Source organism: Chaetomium strumarium, assembly GCF_033439665.1.
Source record: "Chaetomium strumarium strain CBS 333.67 chromosome Unknown B0T15scaffold_7, whole genome shotgun sequence".
NCBI classification, from domain to species: domain Eukaryota; kingdom Fungi; phylum Ascomycota; class Sordariomycetes; order Sordariales; family Chaetomiaceae; genus Chaetomium; species Chaetomium strumarium.
This window is the reverse complement of record NW_026944435.1, coordinates 1,674,221-1,689,449: the sequence shown is the minus strand read 5'-3', so window position 1 is coordinate 1,689,449 and position 15,229 is coordinate 1,674,221. Positions and strand designations below refer to the sequence as shown.

At 57.1% G+C, this 15,229-nt stretch overlaps 6 protein-coding genes across 6 annotated transcripts; 4 read left to right on the top strand and 2 right to left on the bottom strand.

Annotated features, from left to right (window-relative positions):
• Positions 1–808: 808 nt before the first annotated feature.
• B0T15DRAFT_305170 (major facilitator superfamily domain-containing protein) lies at positions 809–2,616 on the top strand. Its single transcript, XM_062863857.1, has 3 exons — positions 809–1,182; positions 1,256–1,353; positions 1,423–2,616. The coding sequence occupies exons 1-3, from the start codon at positions 990–992 to the stop codon at positions 2,518–2,520; spliced, it is 1,389 nt and encodes a 462-aa protein (XP_062718210.1). The 5' UTR covers positions 809–989; the 3' UTR covers positions 2,521–2,616.
• Positions 2,617–2,642: 26 nt separating this feature from the next.
• Positions 2,643–4,343, bottom strand: B0T15DRAFT_542909 (PQ loop repeat-domain-containing protein). The gene is made up of 2 exons (XM_062869951.1): positions 3,887–4,343; positions 2,643–3,810 (listed from the first exon to the last, which is right to left on the bottom strand). Exons 1-2 carry the CDS (start codon positions 3,940–3,942, stop codon positions 2,712–2,714), a joined length of 1,155 nt encoding a protein of 384 aa, XP_062718209.1. The 5' UTR covers positions 3,943–4,343; the 3' UTR covers positions 2,643–2,711.
• Positions 4,344–6,023: 1,680 nt separating this feature from the next.
• On the top strand, positions 6,024–9,591 carry B0T15DRAFT_542906 (Cullin family-domain-containing protein). Its single transcript, XM_062869950.1, has 2 exons — positions 6,024–9,146; positions 9,245–9,591. Exons 1-2 carry the CDS (start codon positions 6,304–6,306, stop codon positions 9,300–9,302), a joined length of 2,901 nt encoding a protein of 966 aa, XP_062718208.1. The 5' UTR covers positions 6,024–6,303; the 3' UTR covers positions 9,303–9,591.
• Positions 9,592–9,600: 9 nt separating this feature from the next.
• On the bottom strand, positions 9,601–10,894 carry B0T15DRAFT_542902 (uncharacterized protein). The gene is made up of 2 exons (XM_062869949.1): positions 10,013–10,894; positions 9,601–9,811 (listed from the first exon to the last, which is right to left on the bottom strand). The coding sequence occupies exon 1, from the start codon at positions 10,696–10,698 to the stop codon at positions 10,099–10,101; it is 600 nt and encodes a 199-aa protein (XP_062718207.1). The 5' UTR covers positions 10,699–10,894; the 3' UTR covers positions 9,601–9,811; positions 10,013–10,098.
• Positions 10,895–11,284: 390 nt separating this feature from the next.
• B0T15DRAFT_305056 (uncharacterized protein) lies at positions 11,285–12,584 on the top strand. Its single transcript, XM_062863856.1, has 2 exons — positions 11,285–12,456; positions 12,493–12,584. Exon 1 carries the CDS (start codon positions 11,615–11,617, stop codon positions 12,446–12,448), a length of 834 nt encoding a protein of 277 aa, XP_062718206.1. The 5' UTR covers positions 11,285–11,614; the 3' UTR covers positions 12,449–12,456; positions 12,493–12,584.
• A 126-nt stretch (positions 12,585–12,710) lies between these two features.
• B0T15DRAFT_496889 (uncharacterized protein) lies at positions 12,711–13,965 on the top strand (the record flags this gene model as incomplete). Its single annotated transcript, XM_062867221.1, has 2 exons — positions 12,711–13,274; positions 13,351–13,965. 2 exons carry the CDS (start codon positions 12,711–12,713, stop codon positions 13,963–13,965), a joined length of 1,179 nt encoding a protein of 392 aa, XP_062718205.1.
• Between the last annotated feature and the right edge of the window lie 1,264 nt (positions 13,966–15,229).

Here is a 15,229-nt window from a genome sequence, read left to right as displayed (position 1 = left end):
AGACCTCGGCTCCCCCGCATTACGGTAATCTTTCCTTTACAAGGGGTCTACATACAACTTGGCGCTGACCCCTGGGAAAAGGTGGGGACAGTTTTTCGCTATCGGAGACATCTCCCATTGTCCTCGCGGCCCGCCTCGTTGGAGGCATGCAATGCCCGCCAAACACGCCGAACTGTCTGCTCTTCACGGAAACTGAATCAATGATAATTCGAGTATGCGAGGGGGATACCTGGTTGTAAGGCAGGCATACCGTTGAACACCAAGACCTTCCTTGATGGTCGTTAGTGCTCACTGTTCCTCTCAAGGCTTCCCCGCATATACGCCACTCATAGTCTTATTCCTCTGGCTTCCCAAACTTAGGTGGGCACGCCCAGTTCTTCATCCTGTTCGCCCGCCAATACCCTCTTCGGCCTACACATTGCTAGACATACGACTCGTATTATACCTATATATGTGCCAGGATGCTTCGGGCTACAAGTGAGTGTCGACGGAAGCGGCGGATAGGCACGGATACGGAGTTAAAGGCCCCCACTTAAGAATCTCAAGCCCCGCATAACCCCGGCCTCCGTTGTCGGGCCCCCGGGGACGACGCCAGTCGGCCGGGTCGTTATCGCCGGCCGACCCATCCAGCCATCCACACTGAGGTTGCGCGCTAGCCGACTTCGGCTCGCCGTCTCGCATTTTTATCGCCCATGCCGGGTGCGCTGAGAGGGGCCGCTCCTGATGGTTGACGGCGACAGATCCGCGCTTCCAGTGTCTATCCATTGGTCGATTCATCGGATCGTCCTTGAATGCGTAGGGCGCGAATGTAATTCGTGTGGGGTGACGTTGCGGTCTGTAGGATCCTACGGAAACAGGGGGCGAGGGGCGATAAATTTATCAACACCGCCGGGGAAGCTTTGTTGGTTTGTTGACGACCTGCCGAGCAGCGGTGAAGTTCAGTCTTGCGCTTCCACTTTCGTCACCTAGTTTGACCATCAACACCCACGATGCGGTCCGAAGTGGGAGTCACAACAGCGATTGAGCTGCAGTCCTCCGAGGAGTCGCCGCGGACAAGCAGTCCGGAACGCCAGGTTGAGGATGGCCACGGACATGAGATGCAAAGCCTGCCGCCTGTTGACCGCGGCAAGGACGCCTGGCTGTTTCTGGCTGCATGCTTCATGATCGAGGCGCTCGTCTGGGGTATGGAATTTTGAGAACAAGCATCGCATGAGCCACATAGCGCCAGTTCCTAACCTTGTGTCAACAATTCTAGGCTTCGGCTACTCCTTCGGCGTGTTCCAGAACTACTACAGCACCCACGAGCCCTTCATCGGGGCGAGCAACATCCCCGTCGTCGGCACCTGCGCCTTGGTAAGATCTCAGCCAATTTTGTTTTTCCAGGTTAAAATCCATGCTTTATCTGACACTATGTTTCCCCAGGGAATCATGTACCTCGACACCCCGCTCGTAATGGGCCTCCACCGGCGCTTCCCCAAAGCAGCGCGCTACTCGACCATCTTCGGCCTGCTCATCATGTGCCTCGCGCTGGCGCTGTCGTCCTTCTCGACGACGGTCACCCACCTGCTCGTGACGCAGGGCATCCTCTACGCGATTGGCGGGTCGATCGCCTACTCGTCGTGCATCATCTACCTCGAGGAATGGTTCGTCGCCCGCCGCGGGCTCGCCTTCGGCATCATGTGGTCGGCCACGGGGCTCGCGGGCGTCGTGCTGCCGCTGCTGCTCGAGTGGCTGCTCAACGCGCAGGGATACCAGACCACGCTGCGCATCTTCGCCTGCGCCGTGTTCGCGCTGACCGCGCCGCTGAGCTACTTCGTCAAGCCGCGGCTGCCCGTCGCCCCGGCGCGCCACGCCAAGCCCTTCTCGCTGCGCTTCGTCGTGCAGCGGCCCTTCATGCTGTACCAGGCCTTCAACGTGCTCGAGGCCGTCGGCTTCTTCCTGCCGGGCATCTACCTGCCGTCGTACGCGCGCGCCGTGCTGGGCGCGAGCCCCTTCCCCGCCGTCGTGGCCATGATGCTGGTCAACGTCGCCAGCGTGTTCGGCTGCGTGCTCATGGGCAGCCTGATCGACCGGCTCGAGGTGACCACGTGTTTCCTGGTGTCGACCATCGGCGCCACGCTGGGCACCCTGGTGCTGTGGGGCCTGTCGGTGAACCTGCCCGTGCTGTATCTGTTCTGCATCGTCTACGGCCTGTTTGCAGGCTCCTACACGTCCGCCTGGCCCGGCGTCATGAGCGAGATCACGCGGAGGAACGTCGCCGGAGACACCAGCGACGGCAGCGGGAGCGATCACGGGAAGTGGGCCGACCCGAGCATGGTGTTTGCCTTCCTCGCCATGGGCCGTGGCGTGGGCAACGTGATTTCGGGCCCGTTGAGCGAGGCGCTGGTGAAGGGCATGCCGTGGAAGGGCCAGGCTTTTGGCGGCTATGGCAGCGGCTATGGCGGCTTGATCGCCTTTACAGGGGCCAGTGCTCTCTTTGGAGGTGGGAGCTATGTATGGAAGAGGTTGGGATGGCTGTAGGGACAGTTTCAGTTAGCGGTTGGATAGAGATCACTTCTGTTTCAGCATTCCAGTTTAGAAATGCACTCTCGTATTTTGCGCTCGTGTACTTGTGCGGTAGATTACTGTGAAAAAAAAACATATGTGGTATTTTAATCCTTGTTTCGAAACCGTTTCCCAAGACCTCGTGTGTCCCTGTGATGTAGAGGTAACTAATACCCAGTGTTGTTCCGCTCTAAAACAGGCCGCTGATCCCATGTATCACCCTCAATGCTCTCCTCCTCGTCCATACTCTCGTTATCACTGCTCTCGTCTTCTTCCATCTTGTCGTACAAAAAGAACTGTACAAAGATGCTCAAATCTAGCAGCAGCGTGCCGGCGCTGCCAGCCAACCATGAGAGGTTGACCAGTATATATTGCAAGAAGATTTGCGCCGCCTCGCCCGGCTCGCACCCCTGGTCTCCGTCGCATTTCGGGTCAAATGCCAGGATAGATAGTACATATGTCAGGTTGCCGAGGCAGGCAAACAAGAAGAACAGAACCGACACTCCCTCGGTCGACTTGCGCCGCCAATTCAGAAGCAGCTGGGGCACGCGGGATCCCAGGTAGAGCGCTGCGCACAGCCACCCAAAGACCTGACCCAGCAGGTTGAACTCCAGAGGATCGCCGCGGCCATCGTCTCCCTTAGCCGGATGCTGCCCGTCGGTCCGGCTCAGCCACCACCCCGCGACGCCAGCTGCGCAGACCATCAGGATGGCCAGCGTGTTGAACGCACAAGCCTGGAGCCGCGTCGTCGGCCGGAGCGGGACTGCTGCCGCGACGGGTTCCTCGCTGACGAGCGGCACGGCCGGCGACAGGTGCGTCCAGGAGCCCCTTCGCTCGTGATCCTGGGCGCTGTGATAGTACGGCGACCGTTCTGGGTGCGTCGCGGCGGCGGTGGTGGCGGCGGCGTTATCAGCGGCTAGCAGCCCGGTGCGTTCGTTCGGCTCGCCACGCAAGTTCCCAGCTCCGCTGCCATTGCCGTTGCGCTTCGGATTCTTCGGTGGTGGCTGCGTGACATCGTCCCGCAGCGTGAACCCGCGGTAGTAGAAACACTGGCCCAGCAGGACTATATCGGCTATCGTGTAGTAGATGGCCAAGATGATCATGGTGGGGAGCACCCCTTGCAGCACGGCACCCAGGATGTTGAAGACATCGCCCAGAAGCCAGACGACGATGAACTGGATCGAGAGGCCCTCGGCGCTGCTGCGCCGGAAGTTCTCAATGATCTGCGGCGAGAACACAAAGACCCAGCATGCTATTGATATTGAGCTGTTGGTCGGTGGTTACTAAATACGTCTGCTGTATGAGAGAAGCGGGTTTGAAGGAACTTGGTAGAGTCACCTACCCACAAATGCCCGAGATGGCCTCGACATCGAGATTCAAAGGTCCTGGTGGTGCCATTTGTTGAACGAAATCCGGTTGAACCTCGTCGATTGTCTGTGAAAAAGGGAAAGAAGAGATGAAACGGAGCCAGCAGAGACTTATGCCAAGACCATCGACCCGAGCAAGGAAGCCGTCACTCTGGTTGTTGATGGAAGGCCGTCTCTAATAGGGTTCCGCAAAGGGATATCTCCCGTTGCAGGAGGGATATAAAGTACCGGAGTTAGAGATGTTAGAGAAGTGTCCCTGAGTTCCAAGCGTGGGAACCTGGGGGTCTAGGTCAACGTCGACTTCGTCTGAATGTCGAAAATCGGGTGAATGGTTCCCAGACCCGCTTTCCTGAGACAAGCCCAGATGGCTGCAGATGCATCGAATGTTCTTCCATGGATCATGGATCATTGTGGGAATAGCTCCAACAGTAGTGGGTCGAAGGGAAGTTGTGGGGTAGAAGGCTGAATAACGCAACTTCCCATCTGGGATGGTGCGATGAAAGACCCTAACCCTGATATTATGCCGCTGACCTCCTGAGCTTCCAAGCTCTCCTTCTCCCATCCAGACCAGCCTAGTAGTACTAAGCACCTGCCCGTCACATCCTGGAAACTCAGTCCTAGTATCTGCTCTTAGTCGGAAAAATGGATGGCACCCGACTTGTACCACTCCGGGCCCGAGCCCGGGTCCAGTTCATTGGGTTCTGTTACGGGTAGGCGCCTTGCTCAACCACGAACCCGGAAGTTTCGCAGAATATTCTCACTGGCACCTTCCACTTGCTGGAAACGCTGCACCGTTAGTCAACCGACATAGACAGCATTCCACAGTGTCAGTCTTACCATTGATTACCTGTATCAAGCTCCACTTGAAGACTGTCAACCATCGTTAGGCGACAAGCACTTCTCGCTCATTTAATCGAAAGCTGTAGCGTTCAACCTGCCCGTCATGGACCCGAACACGCAACCGCAGGACCCTTCATGGACTGGCCTGCCCAGGAAGCTGAAGAGCGAGGTGCTCGACCACGTTGTGCAGCTTAGCAAACAAGAGAGGTCCCGTCTGGCCCCGTACGCAGCAGTCTGCAGGGGCTGGCAGGCCTTCTTTGAGCGCAAGATCTGGCAGCACGTAATAGTCGGACTCGGGAAGGACCGTATCAAAAAGCTCGAAGATGACTTTCTCCTGATTTCCGATATCTAGCGTATGCCGGCCCGGACAACATGGACATGGATGAGACGCATCTCCCTAACTTCAGAGCTGCTGGTCAAGGACATGTTCCCTCTGGACGTGAACGCCAAGTGGTACGCCCCAGACGACGAGGTACACGGACACAACTTCCCGGAGACTGTAGGAACAACAACGAAGATCGCTCGAGACATAGATTTATTATTACAGGCCGCAGCGCACACCGCGCTACGCATGCCGCGGCTGGAAGTCATGGGAACTGTGGAACATTTGCAACCGAGCATCGACCATTTTCGGTACCGGCGACAGCCCGGGGGCCAGGCCGGTCCACCGCGCATCGAGTTGAACAGCTCGTGGAACGCACGCTTTGCTCCATACGTTCTTCGGGTCTGGAAGGCGACAGCCGTGGCTCACACTAGGTAGCTCTGGCGACCTCAAGATCGAATACGGCAGGCTGGCCGCAATGCCACGCAAGAGGGTCGCCGTGTTCATGGACAACCTTGGAATCGGTGTCCAAGCTTCTCACCGAGACGTCGCGCACGCAGCTTCGCTGGGAGGCGGAGGAGGACTTTGGCCAACCCCCCTTTCCAAGCTTGAGAAACACGGAGCCGGATGTATCGATAGTTACTGGAGGAGATGTGGAGTGGTGCTGGGGCCGCGAGGTTGACCAAGGCAGTGTATCCGATTAGGCTTGGTATAGTTCCAAGTTATATCACCGTTGGGCTGGAGGCAGGACCGATTGAAAACGATGCAGCGGTACTATGAGTGTGGATGAGTACAGGAGTGTATGGAGGTATTGGGCAGATACCTGTATAGTACACCACCTTCTTCCGTACAGTATTGCGGTACTTGTAAGTTGTACCAGTAATTTTCGCAGACGGTGGTGAGAGTGGGAACTTGAGCACGGTGTTAGAATGCTATCATCAGCCATGACACACAGTGTAGATATCCGATCCGCAAGCTTTACGTAACTCCGTCATTGCCGCATCTCACAAACCTCCCTCTTAAACCCAACCCTAGCGGCCCGAAAGACATACCGAACTAATTCTTCTCGGCGTTGACCACACAAGTAGTAGACATCTTCACAGCACTCGCCTCAAATTCGTGACGACAGGCGGCTGCAGCTCACGAATATCTGAAGCAGGCCAAAACACCCAAGCAGCTTTCGCAAAGAAGACGCCCCGTCCCGCAGCCGGACCTGCGCGGGTCCCGTCCATGCCGCCCTCTCCCCAGGCCGCAACCTCCGCCCGGCCCCCGTCTCCCTCTTCGTCCGCTCCCTCGTCGACCAACAGGCGACGCCGGGTTGACTCGGACCCCGACCCGACCCGCCCTCATTTCGCATCCGGCAACGAAGGCTCCGCCACTGCCCGACCCGACTCCAAGCGCCCGCGCTCCGAGCACTACATCTCACCTACCACAACCATCGCAACGCCAACAACAACATCGACAATGTCGGCCAAAGTGCAGGGCAAGCGCCCGGAGATCATCGACCTCACCGGTCCCGGTAGCAACAGCGGAGCCAGCCCAGCCCCTCAGCGCCACCACCACCATACCCAGTCCTCCTACAGCTACCAGCATCACCACCCGCAACAACAACGGCCGGCCACCGTCCTCCAACCACACCTGGGCTCGCGCAAGCTCATCGTTAAGAACCTCCGCCCTTTTCCTACCACCACTACCACCACCACTGCTGCCTCCGCATCCACTAGTGCGTCATCGCCGACAGCATCAATAACCGCCTACTACCAACGGGTATACACCGAACTGGACGAGGCGCTGTCCGCCATCTTCGCCGGCAAGACGCCCGCCCAGCCCATGGAGCGGCTGTACCGCGGCGTCGAGGACATCGTGCGGAAGGGCGAGGCGCAGGAGCTGACGGAGCGGTTGCGGGCGCGGTGCGATGCGTGGCTCAATGGCCGGGAGATGCTGCGCGGGCTGTGGGAGAAGTATGCCGCTGCTGTGCAGCATGCGGAAACTGGTGGTAAGAATGATGATGATGACGGGCGCGGTGGTGGTTCCTACGGTTGGGAAAGCAGCGCTGACAGGCCCGGGGATGTGTTGCTGAGGGAAGTGGTCGGGAGGTGGAGGCGGTGGAACGAGGTTGTTTTTGTTGTGCGGGGGCTGTACAGCTATCTGGATCGGGCGTACTTGAGGATGCTGCCGAGCGAGGGCGGGAGGGGGAAGCAGGGGATCAATGAGATGGGGATCGAGCTGTTCAAGAAGGCGGTCTTTGGGTCGGTCAAGGGAGGGGCCGTCTCGCCGCAGGGGAAGGCCGTGTTGGAAGGCGTGTGTCGGTTGGTGGACTACGACCGGCGCATCGATGAGCGACGGGACGACGCGTTGCTGAAGGATGCGATTGCGATGCTGAGGCTGTGTGGGGTCTACGGCAAGGCGTTTGAGCCCATGTTTCTGGACAGGTCGCATTGGGCGTTCGAGCGTGAGGCGAGCGAGGCGAGCGCCGGGTCGGAGCTGAAGGGTTACATCGGCTATGTGCGAGCGTTGCTGGAACAGGAGGGCGCGAGGTGCGACGGGTTCAACTTTGAAAGCACCACCAAGCGACAGCTCCTGGAAGATGCCCACCGCGTCCTCATCGAGGAGTACTCGGAGAAGTTACTCGACAGCGGCAGCGTCGCGAGGCTGCTTGAAGCGCATGACGTCGAATCAATGACGGCCCTGTACGAGCTGTTGAAGCTATCTGGCCTGCAGAAACGCCTGAAAGGGCCCTGGGAGCAGTACATTCGCCAGACGGGCGTCGCCGTCGTTAGCGATACCTCGCGGGGCGATGATATGGTCATCCGCCTGCTGGAATTGCGGCGATCCCTGGACATCATGATCCGCGACGCCTTCTCCAAGGATGATGTCTTCTCCTATGCCCTGAGGGAGTCGTTCGGCCATTTTATCAATGACAAAAAGAGCGCGTCCACATGGAACACAGGCACGTCCAAGGTTGGCGAGATGATCGCAAAGTACATCGACATGCTCCTCCGCGGGGGTCTCAAGTCACTTCCAGCGTCGCTGTTATCCGATGGCAAGGATAGAGCCGAGGCCGAAAGGAGCGGCATGGCGAGCACTGCCGATGAAGATGCGGAGCTAGATCGGCAATTAGACAACGGGCTCGAGCTGTTCCGCTTCATCGAAGGCAAGGATATCTTTGAGGCCTTCTACAAGAAGGACCTGGCGCGGCGGCTGCTCCTGGGCCGGAGCGCGAGCCAAGACGCCGAGCGGAGCATGCTCTCGAAACTCAAGGTTGAGTGCGGATCTAGTTTTACGCATAACCTGGAGCAGATGTTTAAGGACCAGGAGCTGGCCAAGGAGGAAATGGCCTCGTACAAGGAGTGGCTGGCCGGCACCGGGCAGAACACCAGCAGCGTCGAGCTGACGGTGAATATCCTCTCCGCGGCCGCGTGGCCGACCTTCCCCGACGTGAAGGTGCTGCTCCCGAAGGAGGTGGCGGAGCAGATCAACACCTTCACCAGGTATTACAAGACCAAACACACCGGCCGGCGGCTGACCTGGAAGCACAACATGGCGCACTGCGTCATCAAAGCGCAGTTCAACCGCGGGCCGAAAGAGCTCCTCGTCAGCGCCGCCCAAGCAGCAGTCCTTGTGCTCTTCAACGAGGTCGACGACGACACCGACGGAACTAGCATGGCCGGCGTCCTCGCGTACGAGCAGATCTCCCACTCGACCGGCCTGCAGGGCGCCGAGCTCGACCGCACGCTCCAGTCGCTCGCCTGCGGCAAGGCCCGCGTGCTGACCAAGTACCCGCGGGGCAAGGAAGTCAACCCGACCGACACCTTCACGGTCAACAAGGCCTTCACGGACCCCAAGTTCCGCGTCAAGATCAACCAGGTGCAGCTGAAGGAGACCAAGGAGGAGAACCGCGAGACGCACCAGCGCGTCGCCGCCGACCGCCAGTTCGAGACCCAGGCCGCCATCGTGCGCATCATGAAGAGCCGCAAGAAGCTGACCGAGCCGCAACTGGTCGCCGAGGTCATCAACCAGACCAAGAGCAGGGGCGCCATGGACCCGGCGGATATCAAGGCCAATATCGAGAAGTGAGTTTTCTCTCGTCGCTCTCCTGGCTTTTTCTTTTCCTTTTTTGTATGTACTAGTGGGTTTGGCTTCGCTTGCTAACGTTACCGCGCTTGCGCAGGTTAATTGACAAGGATTACCTTGACCGCGAGGGGACGGTATTGACCTACTTGGCCTAGATGTTTTATTACGTACCTGGCTCCATGGACACCGGAGACGATGGCTTTGCCCCTTCCGATGTTGGGAATGGTGATGCCGTTGCGGGTGTTATGGACGGGAAATGTGTGGTTTACCCCAAGGTACCCAGGTTATTACCTACCTTACCTACAGTATACGACGGGATACGGCGCGGCATGAATGCATTGCATTGTACGGTGTATGCTATATATCATCTGTGATAGACAGCTAGAAAGCTGGCTTCGTTGGCTCACGCTCACTGATGGTCTAATACATCATGATACATAAATGGATTGTATGTTGGGCTAAAGTGGTGGTGATTGGATGCTTCTATGCTTCATTCAACCCTGCCTGTCTACCTGGTATTCTATCTATTGACGTGTGTGGGTGACATATGGTGAGCTCAGACTCTCCCTTCCTTCCCGGCCCGTTGGCGATATTTCCCGCCGAATTGTGGGCGCTTCGGGGACTTGGACGGAGAAGCTCTTGTTGGGTCCCACTGAGCGATCTACTGCGGAAGGTTTTACAGACAATAAGCGGTCGTTCTCCTGATCGGGGGAAGCGTATCATTGCAGTCTATGTGGTTCCTGGGGCGTCAGATTGGGGTCTCGGGGATATTGGAATCAGTCATATATACCAAGGTACATAAGCTCCCCAGTTGTTGACGCGTATTTCCCTTAGAAGACACGCTTCTGGAATCAGGAGCACCTACTTAGCTGGCTCGAAATGGTTTCCGTTCAGATGTGGCACAGGCGCAATATTGACTGACTGACGCTCCTGGAAAAATGTTGCGTGTAATCAGCATCCTGTCAGCAGGAGAGGAAGCGGGCTATTGATGCAGTCAGACGCTTTTAGTCGAAGGACGCTGATTTGGCAGCAGGCAGCAAGAGCCAGAGATTGCATGGTAGTAGGTAATAAGGATGGTGTTATAGTTATCCAACCAAGTTCGTTATAGGTATGCGGGAGATTCATCGCCTGATTTGCTCTCTTGTCGGGAAGTCTGGACTGATGCAGTGCAGTGAGATGCGCGAGAGTATTGGTTCCGTTAATATCGAATCGACTTGGTCGCATAAGCAAGCATATCCATATCCTCCTGTCGGAGTTCTCGTCGGAACCGCCGGCAATGATTGTTGGTTCTGGCCATGAAGGACTGCATGTTAGCGCAACACCGGAAGATGGCCGTTGGACGGGTGGCTCTTGTCGGGACCCTGCAGAGAAGCCCTTCGAGCTGATCCTCTCGGAGACAATGAATTCAATCCATGTCGTCGTGTTGTGCGACTCTCGGGCGGCTGAGTGTTGGGTATCACAAGGACGTGTCAACATGAAGCGTGAGTCGTGCGACGCGAGGGGGCTCCTGTCTGAGAGGACCGCCACAGATAATACGTGTGTACAGTGCATACTCGAGAGGCCGTTGAGCACCTATTCGAGGTTCTGTTCAGCGAATCGTTGCGGATGCATCTCATCGCCGGGTGATAAGTGATCTGTGTGGTTACCGAACTCGACAGGATTTGAATATGGAAATCCACGTTGCACATGGCGGTTATGCCAAGATGTGATTCTCCAACGCTGATCTTGGTGATCACTGAGCAGGCACAGGGAACAAGCACCGTGGAGTCTCCCGTAGGGCAGAGTTGGGCGCAGAGTCTAGACCGGCCGCCGGGCTTGCATTTGGCAATGGGGTTAAAAGTGGGTCCAATTTAGACCGGCCAATGGTCCAGCCGCGAGATCCGCAAGTGGAATCAATAAATGAAAAGATGCAACCGACAACCGATAATAGTTCACTACGAGACCGCACATTTTGTTTCCCTTCCGATCCGGCCTCTTCAATCGTGGACACGCACGTGGAAGAACTCGCTGATCACGGACAGAAAAACGGTGGCAACAGGGGCACGAGCAGCTCCCTGCAGGACTGGACTCTCGCAGCAGGAGCAGCATAAAATGATGATGCCAGGATAAGTCGCGCCGTCCCGTTGTCTGATAGATCCCGAGATTCCCCAACCGGTTGCATTTGACAAGGTAACAAATGCATCCCGATCTGGATTTAATCAGCGGGCAATGATATTTCGCTTATGCCAAGATTTTAATACTTCCAGGTTGGTTTCTGCCCTACCGTACACTACCGGTCTGGGCAAGAACAATTGCAGTGTGTTAGCGGATGAATCTTCATCTGATCCCCCTTGGTTCGTCACCGTCTGATAATTTCGAGCTCATCTGGAGTTGGTTTAACTCAGCCGCCTGGCCCTTCTGAACGAGCGTTCTGGCACAGCACTGCAAAGATGGCACAGCAGTGATGGCGCGGCACTCAGCGTGAGCTATGGTTATCATCAGTATCAGACAGCCATCCCGTGCCGTCTTGTGGAGGTGTTGGTGTGCCACCCCCAAGAGGGAAAGGCAGATCAATAGTAGACGGCGCCCCCATGAACTACAACAAGCCCCCAGACTGCATCAGGAGCAACGCAGTCAAGCGGCCTTCCCCGACCCACCCGACCGCAACCCACCGCGCCGAACGCCGGCAGCAGAGCAGTGCGCGATTGGCCCAGCGAGACCCGATCGTGATTGCTGTCCAGGCACCCCGGCGGGCCGAAGGGTGGAGTCGGGTGGATTCAGCAACTCGTTCATCAGTGCATCAGGGGGGCCCAATCCCTGGAGCAGATCGTGTCGTGGACCGTGGGTGGACTTTTGTTCTCGCCCGTTGTCGCTGTGCCGCGTGTTGTTTCTATTTTACCATTTCTGCTGCTTCAGGCTTCTTCCAACGCTCTTAGCCTTTTCTACACCTCAGTCAGCAACGTCTCGCGATCGAGCGTCTCTGGAGATTCTCAGTACAGGCAGCGGCCAAGACACACAGCGCAGCTGGAAGAAGCACACCTGGCCTCTCCAACTTTACACGCGTTGGTCAGCTACGGTCTCCTTTCCCAACTGGGCAGTGGCATTACCGCCCAAATTTCCACTGCCCACCTCCCTCGTCCCATTGGTGTCGACCTCGTCCCGCTCGGCATTGCGTATATTTATCCGGAGCGCCCTTACCAGACGTATTGACCAACCGATTGGCAACGCCAGCACGAGCTCGTCATTGGACTTTCGAGACGCTTCATCTCCAGTTCCTGGTGGATGGGTTCCCGCGCCTGGCCGCCCGCGACCGAGCATCTAGACGGAGCGGTATAAGAGGGTCGCGTGTGTGCGAGTTGGGGGAAGCATCGGTTGCAACAACGGTCAACACCAACCGTCAACGACAACCTCGACGTGAACGAGTGTTTCCGCTCCGCTCTCGCCCCACAAGTCCGACGCCGATCTGTCTGTCTGACCCAGGCAGCCGGAGGCGCAGTCTCTCGTTATTATACACACCGTTGGAAGGCGTCGCACAAAGTGATGTTGCACCGGCTTCCATGCCTCTTCCCTGCAGCCGCGACACGATGTCTTCCACTGCAATGCCAATCCCCGCGCGCCACACCGGTGGCACTTCACCACGGCCGGTCCGCCACTTACCCTCACTACACAGACGGCAGCCAACACCATGGGCCGTGATCCTCGCTGTTCTCCTCTGCTTCGTTTCGCACACATTGGCTGCCGCCCTAGATCCTGCGGCGCCCGTCGAGACCGTGATCATCGACGACCAGACGCCACCGTCTCAGGAGGGCCAGAGATGGAACGTGCTACCCGAGCAGGAGATCAGGGGGCTGAGGATGCGGGGACAGCACACGACGGAATCGCCAGAGTCTACGGAATCCTCACAACCGTCCAGGACTTCAGAAGGCGGATCGGTGACCACGACATTCTCTATTGCCGTGGGGACATTGATACCAACGAGTACAAGCACGACTGCCTCTGCCAGTCCTCTTCCCAGCATCCTCGATAGCCTGGCATCGAACTTCACCGCGGGACCAGACGGCCAGCCCGCACCATGTCCGATTTTCATCAACAACTTCCTCAACGACCCGACATTCAAGAAGTGCTACCCCCTGTCCATGCTCTTCGATGTAAGTCTAACCAAGGCAAAATCCTCGTTGTGACCCAGGATAGTTAGTAGCTAACCCCCGGCACCCGGAAAAACAGAACTCCAAGTCCTTCTTCCAAGCGCAAAGAACACCCGTCAGCATCACCCGAACGCTGGACGCCACGTGCGCCGCCAACGTGACGCTCTGCAACGACTACATGCAGCAGCTGGCGCAGAACCTGACCAAGCCCGAGAACTGCGGCGCCGACTTCGAGCGGGAGCAGCCGGCCGTCGTGGACGCCTACCTCGCCATGGCCGCCTACGCACCCGTCTACAGCGCCGGCTGCCTCAAGGACCCCGACACGGGCGCCTACTGCTACGCCAACGCCGTCACCAACGGCACCAACTACTCGACGACCTACTTCTACTTCCTCCCGCTCAACAGGACCCTGCCCGGCTCCACCGTGCCCGCCTGCGGCGACTGCCTGCAGCAGACCATGGCGCAGTTCCAGGCCGCGACCGCCGACCGGAGGCAGATGATCGCCCGGACCTATGTCGAGGCCGCCAAGCAGGTCAACACCATCTGCGGACCGGGCTTCGTGAACGAGAGTCTGGCGGCCGAGGTCATTCCCGCCTCCGGGGCCGTGTCTGGTCGGGTCGCCATGCGCTCGTCGACGCTGTGGGTTGCGACGGGACTGGCGGTGGTGGTCGGTGGTGTTGTATGGGGTTTGTGAGTTTCGGAAAGCCCCGCTCTGGTCTTACGCACCACATCGAAAACGGTGCGAAACGTTAAACGAGTTTGAACGCCCTGATATATATAATTCCCCTGGGACCTTTTTCGTTTCTGGGACGGTTGGAAGATAAAATGGCGGCTGGGTTGGCTACCTGACGTTTTCCTTTCGGCGGGGCGTTTAGGGCCGTTTTCTTTTACAAGGGTATTGGCAAGGAGCCTGGTGTTATTAGGTTTTGGATTTCCGGAAGAGACAGAGGGCTGTGAAGACAACTCGGGACTCGGTTCTGGTCTGGGCAAGAACTGGAGGCGGCGGCCGGCTCCCATGGATGTGGCTGCTGCGGATGGGGGACTCTGCTAGAAGTGTGCTGGTTGGGTAAGGTAGGGTAAGGTAGGTATTCTGCCTGCTGCATTTGGCAGCAAAGCATTGGCTTATGATCGTATGATATCCTTCCTGTATATACACTTGGGAAGCGTGGCGTTGGAACTGGCGGTTATGGGGTTGGCTGCGTTTTTTTGATACCGTATGTAATGTTCAGTAGTACCTATTGAATCTTGTTGCATAAGTGTCTTCGCCTTGATCTACTATAGAGACTAGACGAGCGTTCCCGAGCTCTGGGTGACCTGAGTCTAGTTTCGGAAATATCGAAGAAAGGTGCGGTGCGAAGGGAGGGAGCAAACGGAGAGGTAGTTAGGTACCTAGTCACAGGCTAAGCATCGTCCATCTTCTCATCTACCGTTCTACTCGAGCCTCGGGGCAGGAATTGCCAGCATGTTTGATGAGCAGTGGATCGCATAGGCGGAGAGAGGAGGTTGGACTTTGTGCGAAGAGGCCCCAAGGGAACCGCACGAATAAGTGAGGGTGGTTTGAAAATAAATTTGCCCGAGTTCGTAGGTTACGTGGACCTTACACCTCTCCTTTTTTCAGGGCTGGTAAATACATTCCATTGTATTAGTATAGCGTTGGGATGCTCCATGATGTCGAGCTCAATGTTATTAGGATGTGCTGGTTGCCGCCTGTATAGCAGAGGGAAAGATTCGTAGTATTTGTGGGCCCCGGACTCAGGGGTTTGTTTACTTCCGCGTGTCAGTCAGATCAGCAAAGGGCAAGTTCAAACACTGCAGGTTTTATGGAATCTAACCGACAGTGTATTCCATCTCAGCGGCTCTCTAGACTATTCAAGCCCATCTACTAAGGCCAGCGGGATAGTCCGTACAATGCAGACCCCCTTGATGTCCTGACATGGTCATTTTAAGTCCTGTCAAGT